This window comes from Eumetopias jubatus, unplaced genomic scaffold (assembly GCF_037043125.1).
Source record: "Eumetopias jubatus isolate StellerSeaLion01/CBP00866 unplaced genomic scaffold, mEumJub1_p1.0 scaffold_6, whole genome shotgun sequence".
Taxonomy (NCBI): Eukaryota; Metazoa; Chordata; class Mammalia; order Carnivora; family Otariidae; genus Eumetopias; species Eumetopias jubatus.
Window position 1 is genome coordinate 1,946,443 of NW_028274812.1, and position 16,159 is coordinate 1,962,601.

General features: G+C 54.4%; 1 protein-coding gene across 1 annotated transcript in view; it reads right to left on the reverse strand.

Annotated features, from left to right (window-relative positions):
- Positions 1–1,051: 1,051 nt before the first annotated feature.
- KIF25 (kinesin family member 25) overlaps positions 1,052–16,159 on the reverse strand; it is a 45,092-nt gene continuing 29,984 nt past the window's right edge. The window contains 7 exon segments of the mRNA XM_088024227.1: positions 1,052–1,206; positions 1,999–2,154; positions 2,513–2,656; positions 3,853–4,004; positions 5,352–5,528; positions 9,463–9,612; positions 11,967–12,041. Of these exon segments, the coding sequence (XP_087880353.1) occupies positions 1,052–1,206; positions 1,999–2,154; positions 2,513–2,656; positions 3,853–4,004; positions 5,352–5,528; positions 9,463–9,612; positions 11,967–12,041 (1,009 nt within the window).

A 16,159-nucleotide genomic window follows, 5' to 3' on the forward strand; every position in this document is an offset into this window, starting at 1 on the left:
CCGGAGCCGGGCAGGAGCTGGGCTCCCAGGAGGTGCAGGAAGGAACGGGAAGGCCGGTGAGGAGCCAAGGCCCTGGACGCACCCCGGGGGTACTGAGGCAGGCGTGGGTCCTCGTGCCTCCCTCAGGGCCACGCACACCGTCCCCGGAGCCACACGCAGGAGCAGGCCTGTTGGGTTTGTGCTAATCACTAGAAAACACATTTTGCTCACTCTTAGTAAAACAGGCTGAGGTGTGAACGGGTTTTCCTCACATTTAAGCCACTCGTGCTCCAGAAGCATCAGCGGGGACCTGCATCTGAGCCTCACTTCCAGAGCCGCATGCGTGGCGAGGGCACGGCCGCGTGTCCTGTTGGTCTGTGACGCCCGCACGCCTGTGGGCGCAGCTCAGAGCAGCTTCCACCCAAACAATCCCCGTTGCCGCGCGGACACTGCGACACGCACCCCTCATCAGCGCGCGGCCCACGGTCGGGGTGGGTTCTCGCGCCACATCCGAGTTCCCAGGGCCCCTGGACCCCACACACGGCCCCCACGCTGAGACCCTGTGGCCCGCCACGTGTCACGCGTCATGGCCAGCTCTGGGACGTCGGCTTGGGACAACGGGTCATTGCAAAAGGAGGAGCAGTAACACGAAACATCTGCTCTTGGTGGCATGTTTCTGCTCACCCGGCATCTTGAGACGAGGGAACGGGGCTTTACGGGCTGAGGGAAGTGTCCGGGTCAGGCGGCCAGCACGAGAGCCCGGGGCTGTGGTTCTGGAACTCCACTGCGACCCCAGATCGTCTGGTCTTTGTACCTTCCCCGTTGGCAGGCAGACAGCACAGCTCCTTCTGCTCAGCCGCCACGTCCCTGTGCCCCCCTGCTTCTTGCTGGGCATCTCCTGCTCCTTGATGATGGGTCAGCATGTCACTGGTTCCTTGGAAAACCACAGGCTTATGAAGTCCAAAGTAAATGAGCTTGTGTTAGGGCACATACATTGTCAAGGAATGACAGGAAATTCATCGTAAGGGCGCAAGAATCCATTAACACAGGCAACCCGACCACGGCTCCTGCTTCACCTGGGTTTTCGGGGGGCCGCACTGCCCCCTCCAGCTTGGCCTCGCTGCACTTGCCTCACCTGGGCCCCAAACCCCAGGCACCGCAGCGTTTCTGCCACGTGTGTCCGGCAGGGGGACACGCACAGAATCACCAGGAGCTTTGCGTCACCTCCTTTAAAATAAGAAGCAACGGCAGGTGAAAGATCCCAAGAGAAACCCGGCACAGCTAAGCTATTGCGGAGCCCACATGGAGTCGGACGCCCGCTTCGGGGGCGTGGGGCTGGGCACGGGCCGCTCCTGGTGAGGGCGCAAGATGGCGGGGTCCCCCAGCCAGAGCACCCAGGGCTCCCCAGCCTGTCGGACAACAGGGGCTGCTGAGTGGCCTGGGAGGAAAAGCAAACCCAGGGACAAGGGAGAGGGAAAGACAGAAGGACGGGGAGGCAAACCACACAGACACCGAGAGGCCACAGCAACGGCTCGTGTGTCTCCCATGGGCCCCGCCGCCCCGCACCCAGCCCCGTGCATCAGGGGCCCTGCTAGAGGGAGAAGCCGAAACATGAACCCTGGATGCAGCCCTGCCTCGTCCTGTGGAGAAAGCCCATCTGCAGTGAGAGAGAAGAGACGCCAGGATGAGATGCATAGAAAGCCTAGAACATTCTACCGCAGCTGTCCTCGGGGTGAGCTGCAGCCCACCACGCACCCAACAGGATGGGACACAGGACGCGGAGGCGGCCCCGCAAGGGGCCGGGGACCTACTTGGAGGGCTGGCCAGGCACGTGCAAACCAACCACCCCAGTGCACGGTGACAGAGAACAGCGCTGGAGATACTCTGGGAGGGGACCACAGTGGCCTGGGGGCCCAGGAAGTCCCCCAAGAGGGAGCGAGCCCCCCCACGGGAGGGAGTGTGCTGTGGCACCCCCCGGGGGTCCTGTGGTCTGGGGCCTCGGGGGGGCCCTTGTGTTACCGAGAACATCCTGGAGAAAGTGGGTGAGCTGGCTGTTGCGGTACGGGACGTGGCCTCTGCGCTCCGACAGGGCCCCCAGGACATCTGCGAGGGCCGCCAGGCTCCGGTTTATGGACAGAGTCTCCCGTAGGGCCGATCCTGTCACTCCAGACACACCTGGGAAAGCGAGAAGACCCAGCCACGTGGGCAGCTTGGGCAACGAATTCTCTGGCAACACCAAGAAACGAATGAGGGAAAGCAAAACTGCCGCTTCTCAGGAAGGGAGCGCTGAGTGGGGAGCCCCTCAGTCCTGCCGACGTCCTCCTCTGACACCCTGGGTGGCCTCGGCTGGGAACGGGCTGGCCGCTGCAGAGCCGCGGAGGGGGCATCGCTTTGGGACGAGCGCGTCTGGCGGCCGTGGAAGGACAGTTGCCCACTGGGAGGAGCAGCTGTGAGCTCACTGCAGACGGGGGCCTTGCTGAGGACGCCCCACATCCCCACTCACCCCGGACAGAGGCTTCCGCCCTGGGCTCACCCACACACTCGCTGCCCGCCAGGTCCACGAGCTGCAGCTTGGCATGCACCTGCTCCGTGGGTCGCTGGGCCCCCGGGGACCCGGGCGAGGCCCTGCCCCAGGCTGGCCGCCCCTCGAGCGGTGGTCCAGGTGACTGCCGGTCAGCTGCAAGGGGGTGACATGTACCCGGGAGTGACGTCCACAAAGCCTCCCTCAGCTTCCCACAGCGCCGAAGAGTGGGCCCTCATCCCGAAGGACCACACTCCGGGGGTCGGGGGCTGGCTACAGGGAGGGGCTTCTCTGGGTAAAACAGGGAAAGGGAAGCCAGTGCCCACGCAGTCTCATGAGCACCGAATGACGTTTCCAGAAATACTCGGTAATGACACAAATTAATACCCGATGGGCCCTGACAGAGGTAAACTCCACCCTTGTTTCCTAGGCCCCCACAGAAATCCTGACAAAACTGGTCTTCATTTTGCCATGTGTGTCCATTTCACTGAGCGTTATTCCTAAACAGACTTCCGAGATTTTTTTTTTAAAACCTAAATAATATACTCACTGTGGAAAGCATAAAAAATACACATAATTTACAAAAAAAAAAAAAAAAAAAACACAAAATCCACTCTGGTCTCCACAGCCTTCTCCCGTGTGGCTAGCGGCTCTGGGCTCCCTGGACAGCACCTGCCATGCACGGCCCCGCCCTCCCTGCAGGTGCGCCCGGTCCTGGGACTCATCGGGCCGAGTATGGGGGGTGCAGGGCGGTCAGGAATCTCTGCACTGAGCCCCCACCCCCCATCCTCCCTTGCCTGGACCACCTTGGCGGCCACAGGGTCAGGGGCGTGCCAACCCCCCGCCCCGGGGCCAGGCATCTGTGTGACCACGTGTGAAGTGGGCCCTGGACCAGCTGTCCTCTGCCCGTGGCCTCTGGCACCGGGAGCCTACGGAGATTTGGGTCCTCGGCCCGTCCATCCCAGCCTGGGGGCCTTGTGCTTTGCGAGTCCCACAGATGACCCTGTGTGCTGGCCCAGTCTTCACCGACGGGGATGTCCAGACCCTTGCAACCCGTGCCTTACTTTTCTTACATAACTGGCACCATTGTATATACTGGTTTGTGACTTTCTAAACCCAAATCACACTCACAGTCTCACTCATGACTCGGGCATCATGTGCCCAGATGCAATACGCCCATTCTCCCCGTGTCACACCCTATTTAACAAAGCCTTTCCCTCCGTCCCTCAGCCCGATCCCCTCTCTTCTCGGCCTGGGTTCCAGACCCTCCAAAGAAGTGTTTGCAGTTGCCACCCTCGGGCTCCGTGCACCTTCTGTTCCGTGCCCCTGCCCAGGCACGCACGGCCACTTACCGGGGCTGCCGCAGGGGGAGGCTGTGGTGAGAGTGGCCGTTATTATCAGGTGGGATCTAGAAGAACAGGCGTGCACTTGGGTGGCGAGCCGCGCCCTGAGCGGCAGGCTTCCGGCGGCGAGCGCGATGAAGTCCTCCGCGCTGTGGACGGGCCTGGCAGAGTGCACGGGTGATGGGGAGCGTGGCCGCGGCGGTGGCAAGCGACGCCCCCCCCCCCACAGACCCAGGGGGCCTACTGTAGGAAAGCGGACTGAAGCACACCTTATACAAAATAACAGCAAATCAAACGCCTTCCTCTTCTGAGGCCTGACTGACGTGTCATGAGCTGCTTTACTCTGGAATAATCAACTGTTTCAGGACACCCCCGTGGACTCCAATAAAAGTCCATTTCCCTATTTTAGTTAGTGAGAGATGACAGCTAATCAGAAATTCCCATCAGCGAGACCTATGTTGTTCTGAGTCTTATCAGTCAAAAGCTGAGAGTTCTGGTTACCTTGTGCAAACTTATGGTTCAGTGTACCATCCTGTAGGTTTTTTCAGATGCTAGAAACAGCCGCAGACCCTTCCCTTACTGACTCTGAGATCCCAGGACAGGCTCACTACCCTAACCCTCCTCGACAAAGGGAGACAGCCTTCCCCCGCCCCCCACGAGCAAGCCGGATGTGGACTCAGGGAACAGGTAACTTTGAGGAATGTCTTTAATCAAGATGAGGAGCCTTTGGGGCGCCTGGGTGGCTCCATGGTTAAGCGTCTGCCTTCGGCTCAGGTCATGGTCCCGGGGTCCTGGGATCAAGCCCCGCATCGGGCTCCCTGCTCGGCGGGAAGCCTGCTTCCCCCTCTCCCGCTCCCCCTGCTCGTGTTCCCGCTCTCACTGTGTCTCTCTCTGTCTCTGTCAAATCAATAAATATTTTTAAAAAATATGAGGAGCCTTCCCTATTTACAAGATGAATAATTACTGTATTCTATCAAATACTGACACGTACAAGCGGAAATGAGGACGTCTATACTTAATGGCGGGACCACAGGCAGGTCCGTTCTCCAAGCTCGCTCCCTCATCTGGAACATGAGGACGGAACCTGTCCCACACATTTGTCATCAAGATATTTTAAAAGGTTAATTAACGTGTCTGGGTTTTTTTTAGTAGTTTTATTTATTTATTTTTAAAGATTTTATTTATTTATTTGAGAGAGAGAATGAGAGGGAGAGAGAGCACGTGAGGGGGGGAGGGTCAGAGGGAGAAGCAGACTCTCCGCCGAGCAGGGGGCCCGATGCGGGACTCGATCCCGGGACTCAGGGATCGTGACCCGAGCCGAAGGCAGTCGCCCAGCCGACTGAGCCAACCAGGCGCCCTAACGTGTCTGTTTTAACTGTGATTTTAAAAAGATAATTTCTAAAGCAAATGGAAAAATGCACGGCACATCCTAAGTGCAACAACACCGCGAACCCTTTCAGCAATAAAGGGGTCGCGGTGAAGCTGCCGGGCCACGGCTGAACACTCACTGTCGGGTTGGCGGAGAGACCTCCCGCTTTGCCGCCTTGCTTGTCCGCGCGTCACGCTTCGGCCCAGACACCGCCGTGCGGCGCTCTTTGGCCAGAAGGTCAAGAATGTCGTTATTATACACTTCCACTATGGACACGTCAACCTTCAGGCTCTTTGATGGGTTTTCTGAAATAAGTCTGGGGGTGGGGACACGAGGGACTCAGCCACCACGGGAACTGGGGCGGCCCCGCGAAGAAAGCTGTAGGGGACCCACTCTCACAGGACAGGCTGCCGTCCAGGACACACAGCGAGGCCCCCAGCCCGTGAGTACCGGGCAGCGTCGTAGCACCGGCGGGAAGAAGGGCAAATTCTCTTCGAACTGCAGGGTAAGCAACTGTCTTGGGAACAACTGCTTTACCTGAGCTGTATCTGAATCAATGATTTCAGCCATCGGTAGGGGCCCTTAGCATCCCAGGCCCATGAGGGGAGGATGTGGGGAGAGCACGCAGCCTCCATGCAGAAGCCCCTCACCCGAGTCTCATCACCACGCAGAAGCCCAAAGCCAGCTGCCAGGACAGGAGGGCTCAGCACCTTTCCGGGGCTGGGGTTTGCTCTGTTCCAGGGAGGACTGAGCGCAGACTCCTCCACCAGCCCAGCCCGCACCCAGACCTCCAGCCAAGTCCTGCCCGGGACCTCCGGACAACCTACCCAGCCTCTTAGAAACTACTGCACATCTTCTGTTTCATCTTGTAAAGTGCTATGTGCTGACCACGGGAAGGTTTAAAAATACAGATACTACCCGCTTAGAGAAAAACCCCATAACCGCAGTCAGGGGAAGAGTGACCACCAGCCCGGCCCCTCCCGCCCACGCCCCGCTAGTGCCTTTCCGCAAAGCTCCCACACAGCCCACGGAGGCCGCCTCTGTCTTCTGGGGATCATGGCCTGTCTGACACGTGCTCAGTAAGACCAATCTGAGTCTGACTACGGTGCTTTCTTGTCCACAGAGGAATTCTGGATCCGGGGCTGGAAGTCCACCGTGGGAGGAGGGTGTCTGTGCTGAGGAAACGCGCAGCCTGGTGCGTCTTACACAAGCATGGATGGACGGAGTTTACCGAGGAGCTATGGAGAGCCAAGATAAAATGAGCAATTAATGTCTTCTGGTGATACAGTCAAAAAATGAGAAAGACTAAGATGAAAGAAAAAAATAAATTCTCCAGTGAAAACAATTTTCGGCACAGAGTTCACATTTGGATTGTCCTCCGTGCTGGGGTCTGCAGGGAAGACTCTAAGAAGCGTTAACTGTGGGAAGGGCGAAGAGCTAGGCCAGCTGAGCTGGGGGCTGGGCGTCCCCCCTCCGCTCTCGAGAACACGCTCATGCAAACCTGACCTCAGCGTGTGGCTCCACCCCTCGTGTGAACGGCCGTGTCTTCGGGCATCACAAAACCCGAAATTCAAAATTTCTTATCTACATAATACCAGGGAGCTGATTTGAAGATTTCCTTCCATTTACTTAAGTACTCGATCTGCTTCATGCATTGGTTCGTTTGTCTCTCTGGTGTTCAGTAGTTTGTTAGACTCTGCAAATGGTGTTGAAACGTTGCCTTCAGTCTTTGCCTTGAAGAAGCCGAGTGTTTAGTAGGCAGGATGCCTACTGTGGCGCATTTTACACAAAAATGCGTGTGGGCTCCCCTGAGGTTACAAAGGGGGCAGCCCTGAGGCAGGGCGGGTGGGAGGGCCGCCCCTGGTCCTGCACATCCTCCTGGATCCTCTCTGTGTTCGTTCTGGGCTTTTTGAGGGCTGGAAATTATCACGCGCATTCTCTGTACTCCTTGTACATTCAGTCTGGCAGGTAGAAAATCTCCTCACGTCTGCTGATAAGCTGAGATCTGCCACAAAGGCTGTGGTGTCACCGGGCTGGAAGGAGCCAGGCCCCTTCATGACGCCAAGGGTGCCAATGAGCACAGGGCGCTGGGAGGGCGGTCGGCAGGCTCCCGCAAGGGCCCCGGAGCCTGGAACGGCAGCGGCCCCTGGGGCCCTTCTCCGCGGCAGACGCTGCAAGATCTTCTCCTGACCCCTGGTGTCTCCGGGGCCCCTCCTTCCACGTGACCCTCAGGAAAGCCCAGAGCTGCTACAGCTCTACCGTGGTCTCACGTGGCCGCCCCTTAGCTTCTGGCCAATGAGGCTGCTGCCTGGTCTGACAAGGTCTCCCCGGAGGGGGGCAGATGGCTCTCCCACCAGCACCGGCCTGGCTCTGCAGAGCATGTCCGGGACTAACGCTGCAGTCCCAGCCCCCTGAAATTCTGAAACCAGAGCAAACACCCAATGGAGTGCCGTGTCCCCAGAGGGAGAGCTCTGGGACCCGAGATCCCCAGCCCCGCCCCAGGGACCCCCGAGGTGCCCTGTGGCCATGCGCCTTCTTGGGCTGATGCAATGAGGCAGGGTTGACGTGCTCCTCCCAGGAGAAGTCCTCAGGCTGGCCACACGCCCCAGACCTCCTCCCCCACCTCTGACAACCCACAAGCACACACTCAGGAGTGGCGGCCCCGTGCGGCACCCCGCACCCGCCTCGTGGCCACTGAGATTTCCAGAATGGTTGTTACACAGCACACAGCCCCGCCTGCCCTGACAGGGCCTCTTCAGAAGTAGTTAGTACTAGTGAACTTAATAAACGCATTCTCTATTGGTACTAATACTTAAGGAATACTGGTTTGAAGAGGCTCCAAAACATTAGGCTGTGTGCGAGTTCTTATGTCTTTGGCCCTGATTTTAAGACGCGAAAAGCCTCAGCAAGGAGACACAGAGTGAGAAACCGAATCCAGGGGGTGGGCAGCACGGAAGGCCCCCGGCTCCCCCAGAGACCTGCTGCTGGGAGAGGCCTTCTCTCGAGGGGCAGACGGTTTCACCGGGACATGCCACGCACTGTCGCACAGTGAGCCACAGTGCGTTGAAAGCAGGGTGTGCAAAGTGAGAGTGAGTATTCTGCACGGTGGCCCCTGGAGGCCCCTGGAGGCAGGGATGGTCTGTGTCCAGGCCTAGAGGGTGGAATGTCACACCTTTATTCCAGGATCCCCTGGTAACCTGGAGTGCCAAGGACAACTTGTTACTAATTTTTTCCAGGAGTAATTGTATTGGTAAAATCAGGAAAATGCAGTGGGTCTCTTCCAGGGATATTTTCCCAGAACAGAAGCATCTTCAACATGCCCAGCTCTCGCTGTAACTCCGAAGAAGAAAACCAGCTGTGTCGGCTCTTTCCAGGGCCAGGAGGCAAGGAAAAGACAGCAGGGGTCTCCCGCTGCCCCCGTCCCCTTCCGGGGCAGAGAACCCCCACGCTCCTCCCCGTCCCCTTCCGGGACAGAGAACCCCCCACGCTCCTCCCCGTCCCCTCCCGGGGCAGAGAACCCCCCACGCTCCTCCCCGTCCCCTCCCGGGGCAGAGAACCCCCCACGCTCCTCCCCGTCCCCTCCCGGGACAGAGAACCCCCCACGCTCCTCCCCGTCCCCTCCCGGGGCAGAGAACCCCCCACGCTCCTCCCCGTCCCCTCCCGGGGCAGAGAACCCCCCACGCTCCTCCCCGTCCCCTCCCGGGGCAGAGAACCCCCACGCTCCTCCCCGTCCCCTTCCGGGGCAGAGAACCTCCACGCTCCATCCTCTCCTGAACAGGGAAATTGTCCAGCTAGGGGTCTCTTTCAAAAAGTTTTGATTTGGGGCGCCAGAGGGCTCAGTTGGTTAAGAGTCCAACTCTTGATTTCGGCTCAGGTCATGATCTCAGGGTTGTGAGATCAAGCTTTGAGTCAGGCTCTATGCTCAGCTGGGAATCTGCTTGAGATTCTCTCTCTCCCTCTGCCCCTCCCCCCCAAAACAAATAATAAAATCTTAAAAAAAGAAAGAAGCAACCCTTAAAAAAAAAGTTTTGTCTTAACGACAGGATTTCAACATGTATGTGCCATAAGAATTTCTAGGGTTTGTGGTACGGAGGCCCGAGTATTTAAACACTGGACGGTAGTGTGTTCCAATAGGAGCGTCAGGTGTGGTCTCCGCAAACAGAAGCCGTCCGCCGCATCCCTTCCCAGTGCTGCTGGCCTCCCACACTCCCTGCTGCCGCTGTGGGCCTCTGCTCACTGCCCCCAGGTACCTGAAGAGCTCTCTGGCAGCCCTGGGCATGATTCCGAGGTCTCTGTGCGGGCCCCATGGGGGGACGTGCGCCTCCTTAGAACGTGGACCCAACATGGTGTAGCTCTTCCCACATCCTGTCTGTCCATAAGCCAGAATGCAGACATTGTACCTGAAACCCAACACAGATGTCAGCGCTGCAACCCGCACAGTAGTCTCCTGCACTAACTGGGTTCTAAGAACAATGTTCCCTCGGATGGAAACTTTGATACATGTTGCTCTGTATTCCTCTGTTACTCCATCCCTTACAAAGCAGGCTTTCATAGGACCGGAGCTGTGTTTTTGCAGAATCCTGCTGTTGTTGGGTTACACAGCATTGGGCTGAACCACACTCACCTTTACACGCGCCTAACACGCTCCGCATCGGCACCTGCTTCTCCTCGGTGATTCCACATTTCCTCTGGGCGCCCACTGCTGGTGCCCTGTGCTCAAAGTCCACGCGGGGGTCCCACCCTGAACAAGACCCCCTGTCCACTCCGTCAGGGCAGAGCTGGGGTCGCCCAAAGCAAGTTCATCTTACTAAACTGGGGCTTCTCCTAATGCATGTGAAATGACACTTCTCTGTGGTTTTCTACAAATATTTCCCTATCCTCTATATGACGGCGTGCACGGCTGACATTTGTTACATATTCTGAGACTTTGACATTCCAGGGGACCTGGTGACTCCGCACCCGCAGTCAGCCAGAATGCACCAGCACTGTCTCCATGACAGGTGCGCTGCCCCCTGCACCCCACAGCTCGGGGTCACATCACAGAGGACAGGGACGGTTGCTGGCTCCCTGCATTCCCTTCCAGCTGTTTCTTCAGCCCAAGATGTCAATGGGAAGATCGGAACATTGAAAGAATATTTGAAAATGGACATAAATTTATAGGATAATAGGGTATACATTTATGATACAAATATATAAATAATATAAACGTATGATCTTGGCCGTGAAGGTGCAGGTGATCCAGACCTGCTGCAGGGGCTGAATGCTAAGGCCTAAACCCCCTCTTCGTGTCACAGAGGGGACGAGACTGTCCCCACGCAGGCCCCGCCTCGAGACTCTGATTTCATGGATGGACCCTTAAGCAGATGGGCTATTTAGCCTGAGGCACTCCCAGCAAGTCACGCTAGTGAGGCTGTGACGAATGCCAAGTCTGTGAGGAGCGCTCCGGCTGACCGGCACCTCCAACAGTGACCAGGGGGCCTCCCTCCAGGACCGAATGTTCTAGTCCAGCGGGAAGCCGATCAGGGCAAAGACCGACCCAGGACCTCAGAGTTACCACCCTGCATTGTTTGTCTTCCGGAATCGAAAAGTCTCAAGGTCTTTACAACAAAAACCTCACTGCATTCTGTATCTCAGACCTTCCCTGAGATGATGGTACACTTCTCTGGTGGGAACACCTTGGTCTCAGCGGGTCACCAGCTCTTATGGGGACCTTACACGCCCTTGAGGAATGCAGAGGGGAAAGAAGCCTCTTGAAGAAAGCAGCTCAGGACTCAAAATAATGCCATCTGTTTCACATTTAAAATGGAAAGGCAACTCTGGCAAAGATCATTTAACCACTATGCCTTTTTTATTTCTGGAATCTGCTTACTTAAAAGAGGCCTACTTAAAAAAAGAAAAAGAGCCCTCCTATCATTTTCCATGGAAGAACTTTTTTTGGATGGGTCTAAAAGCCCCAGCATTCCAGAAGGAGGGTGCAAGGAGAAAGTGCATCGTTGTGGGAGGCTTGGCCCTGCAGGTGTGTGCAGCGGGAGGCAGAGGGTTCCCACGGGGACCTGCCCTGTCACATCCGTGCCTTTCAGGTGCCTGCCATGTGCTTTGGGTGCTGGGGCGCCGCGGGCGGAAATGGGGCTGTAATGATAGCCTCCAGCTGGTGGACTTTGGCTGTTGCAGGAGCCTTTGCTGGGCAAACACGAATATGCCTTCTTCAGGACGCTGAACGCAGACTCCTCCACCAAACTGGGGTCCTTCCCAGCACCCCGAAGTAGGAAGTCTTGGCGTATTGTGTCTCAGCCACACATATCTGGTTCCACTTGTGGCTAAAGACGCGATCTTTACTCAGAAGATGTGACCTTGGGAATCACCGGTGGTCATGGGTCCGGGGCCAGAGGCTCTGTCCCAAAGGGATCATGAGTTCTTCAGTCCAGTGTTAACACACTCCACAGACTTTCCGAAAATTCTAAAATGCAGAAAGAGTCCCAGAGAGCACAAGGGCAACTGCTCACAGTCTACACGTGTCACTAGAACCAGAGAGTAGGTGTCCACTGACAGCCATTCCTCAAGTCCTGGGTGGCCCTCTTCCTGGCAGACAGACCTACCCACCCCCCCATGGACACTAATCGACATGGGGCTACGGGTTTGCTCTGCCGTCAAATGCTCAGACTCTAACGTCACACACTCATCGTGTAGCATGAATGAGATCTACTCACGGTTACTCATAACTATGATCACTGGCCTCGAAGATATTTTAACTCACCCATCTAAGAGAGACGTAAGCAGCGGGCACACATCCCCAAATACCACCTGCTGAGATTCTGCTGGGCCATAAACTCTGAGAGGCAAAGGGAAAAATGACTCATTATTAAAAGAACAAGAGATTTACATCATTAACCAAATATGAAAACCTGCTAAAAACGAAAGCCTTATCCACTTCTCATCTAAGCCACCAACACAGTCAGGATCCATCTTTGTAACAATTGGAGATCAATCCCATTACCTCTCAGGCTAACAGAGGTTAAGGAAGACTGAAGAAATGTCTCCTCTGTTATAAAAACACAATTATGAATGCTTGCAAAGCAGAAAGAAAAAGCAAGCCAGCAAGAAAAAAAGAAAGGATACCATGTAATTATCCTGGGACTAAATTAGCTCCACTTAAGTGGGTCCAACAAGAATAATGTAAAAATCATACTCTGGGCAACATCGGATATGTAATATTTAATTTTTATTTTCAAGCTCTCCAAAGTATTGTTTTCCTAGGTCCCAGGTTAGTTCAGCAGAATGTCCATATGCGTCATGGGACTGGAATGTCTGCTATGGAAAGGGGAATCCGATGTGGTTCTGTGTTTATAAGCACGCACAAATACAGCTAAGTAGGAAGGAACTTCTAAAAAATGCAGCTCACGGCACAATTTGAAACAAGATTGGAATGCAGCTGAAGAGCAGAATTTGTGCCAGACTACCAAATATATGAAAGCAGCACTAGTGGTCAGTTGTACTGAATCCAATGTGCTTTGCTTTTAAGCTTAGATGCCTGAAATACAGGCTTTTATTTAGCTGGTACCAAATGTTTCTCTTCTTTCATTTTCAAAATGTGTCATATTGTCCAATTGATCCATAGTATTTCTAGAAGCAGGAGTAATTTTAAATGTATAAAATGTTGCTTATTATGCATGATCAGGAGGGCATTTGGGGCAAGTGGTATGATGCTGAGCTCTTGAATCTTTTTTTTCTTAATTTTTATTTATCTATTTACTCGTGAAAGAGATAGAGAACACGCAGGGGAATGGGGGGCAGAGGGAGAGAAAGAATCTCCAGCAGACTCCCTGCTGAGTGTGGAGCCCAGTGCAAGGCTGTGTGTGCAGCAGGGAGGCATGGGGTTCCCAGGGGACCTGACCTGTCACATCCTGTGCCTTTTGGGCACCCGCAAAATGTGCTTTAGGTGCTGGGGCGCCACCGGCGGAAACAGGGCTATGATCTCACAACCCTGAGATCATGACCTGAGCCAAAACCAAGAGTCAGACCCTTAACAGACTGCCACCCAGGGGCCCCTTGAATCTTTTTTTTTTTTTTTCAACTTATCACCGAATCCCCACGGCCTGCTACTTGGCGCAAGCCTGCAGCCCTCCATTTGGAGCCTGTGGAAGCTGACCTCGAAAATGTTTCAGTATGTATCTGAAAAGGATGAAGACTCTTCCAAAAAACATCATGATGCTACCATTACCACATTTAAAAAAAATTAACGGTAATTCCTCAACATCATCCTCCAAAGTCAGTCCATGTTCTCTGACATTTCTCCAGTTCTCTGGTAAGCTTACTTTTCCTGTTGGTTTTTTAAAACTCATGATTCAGGGCGCCTGGGTGGCTCAGTCGTTGGGCGTCTGCCTTCGGCTCGGGTCATGATCCCGGGGTCCTGGGATGGAGGCCCGCGTCGGGCTCCCTGCTCGGCGGGAGGCCTGCTACTCCCTCTCCCACTCCCCCTGCTTGTGTTCCTGCTCTCACTGTCTCTCTCTGTCAAATAAATAAATAAAATCTTAAAAAAAAAAAAAAAAACAACTCATGATTCAAACGCGGCATTCCTGTGGCTCCTAGCCGAATGTCTTCTAAATTTCTAATCTACTGCAGGGGTCGGCAAACTTTTCCTAAATAGTAAATAGTTTAGGCTTGGTGAGAGTCTTACTTAAACACTCAGGTCTTTCCCACCAACATGAAGCCAAGGTCAAAGGTCCTGCCACCCGCACTTGGTAACGTTGTATTGAGTCATTACTCAGGAGGTCAGCAGTTGGACACAATGAAGCAACTGGTTCCATAAGATGGGGGTGGGGGAGGGCAGTGCAGCCTGCACCTGCTTGCACCTGCGAGCTCCTGAGGGTGTCCAAGACAAACGCAGAACTAGACCCAACTGTGCCTGGCAGTTGTAGGATAAAGGAGACATCTCAGATTAGCAGGGAAAGATTGTTTCACTAAGTGTTGTCCCTGTACCTGGGGAGGTACATGGAAAAAGAAGAAACGGGATCCATTCCTTAGACATTAATTATTCTAGGATACATCCCAAATGGATCACAAATTTAATGTCAAAAATAAACCACATGATTACTAGAACACATGGGTGTATTTTTCTCTAACCTGGTGACCTTTGTAACTATACTTAAAGGGGAAAAAGCTTTTGCATGGCTAAGAGATTTCAGGAGAAGAATACAAATAACAAACTTGGAAAAGAGTTGCAACTTCAATCACAGATAAAAGATTAACACCCTAAAAATAGAGAAGAAAAAGGCCAATCCTCTTTATGTTAAACTTTAACATTTCCTTCTATTGTAGAAATAATGCTCCTAATGTTTCTCTTTATATTAGAAACCCTTTCTCTCTCTTTGGAGAACAGTGTCTACAGACTTGAGCGCTCACAGAGAAGGATGGTGCGTGGCCCTCAGCCACCTGACAGGAGGACATCCAGCCCCCGCCAGGTGCAGGTGACATTTCGGCCACGGCGGCTGCAGCCCCAGGCGCTAATGTGTCCTGGCGAGAAGCTGCAGGTGCAGGGGGAAGGCCAGGCCACGTGGAGGGCGTTCATTCCACATAGCCAGCACCCCCCACCGGCTCCAATCCACACCCAGCCGCACTGGAGGCATCCGGGGGTCCCTGACCCTCTTCTTTCCCTATGCCTTTGACCATTTTGTATCCTGGTTAACTGAGCTGTCAGGACTGGGTTCGGATACCTTCGGCTCACCTGTAGCCCTCCACCTGCATGTGGTGGGAGGCTGGAGAAGCCTCGAACTCCGACCACAGGGGAGTCAACATGAACACAACTCGGGTCCACGATGGCCTGAGTGCACGTAAGGAGAGAGCGCGGCCACCTTCGTCCACCCGATACATAAATTAGACTTGAGACAATAAAATTACTTAGTATTTTTCTTATGGCATTTTGGGTCAGTGGCTGTTACTTTTAGTTTGCCATTTTAACAAATAATAACATATTTTTATTCCTCTTAGAAGGTAGCAACTATCCTCTGACTCTGGGCCCATTCATATTTTTCCTGAATAGTAAGGAGTGTATTTTCCTTTGACGCACATTTATTTTGGAAAAGGGATTAAGTACTGAAACTGTTAAGATTTTCTTTCAGAACTGAAATAAAATATTTTGACATTTATTAGTTCCATAAAAAGCTGTTATAAAATAGGCAATGGCCTGGTTTCATAAGCCCCACGTGCTCTACTGTTTATGAAGGGAGATAGTCCTGAGCACCAAAACAGTATTTCCCCAGAATAAATTCCCATGGAGATTTAAATTTAAATTCTTGCTTCTTAACCTACATATACAGCGACCTGTGCACATTCCATTTCTTTTGTTCAAACAGCACAATCGAGATCTTCCCCGTCTGTCCAAACCCCACCCAGCCCGTTGTGACCACTGCCACCGAGCATCCCAGAAATCCTGGAATCTGAGTGAGCTGTGGGCACCCTCCCTCCCTCCTCCCCAAAAGAAGGTCCTGGTGATGGCTGGCCAACGCGTCCCCACCCCAGCGCCCTTGCCAGCCCTTCTCGGTTCCTGCAGGTGGTAGCTGGCCAGACTTGACTCCAGAAAGGTGTGTGACCAGCTGGGCCTTGGTTTCCTCACCCGTGGCACCTGCCCAGGTGTTTCTGAGAAGGTCAAGGGACTTGATTTGCACATACAGGCTTGAAATAATCTGAGGGGCCACGTAAACGTGAGGTGGATTAAAGACCTGCCTCGTGGCAGGGTGGGCTCTGGAGGTGTGGCCACCTCCCCTCTCCACATGCACCGAACACTGAAGACACATAACCAGACACGTAACGCCATACAGAACACAGCCTGGATGGACGGAGGGAGGGGAACGTTCCAGCAGCAGGAGGAGAGGCCGCCAGGCCGCGGAAAACCTGGCGCTGTCCTGCAGGGCGGCAGACTGAGGCGCGGAGGAGGGATCCAGGCTGGGCCCG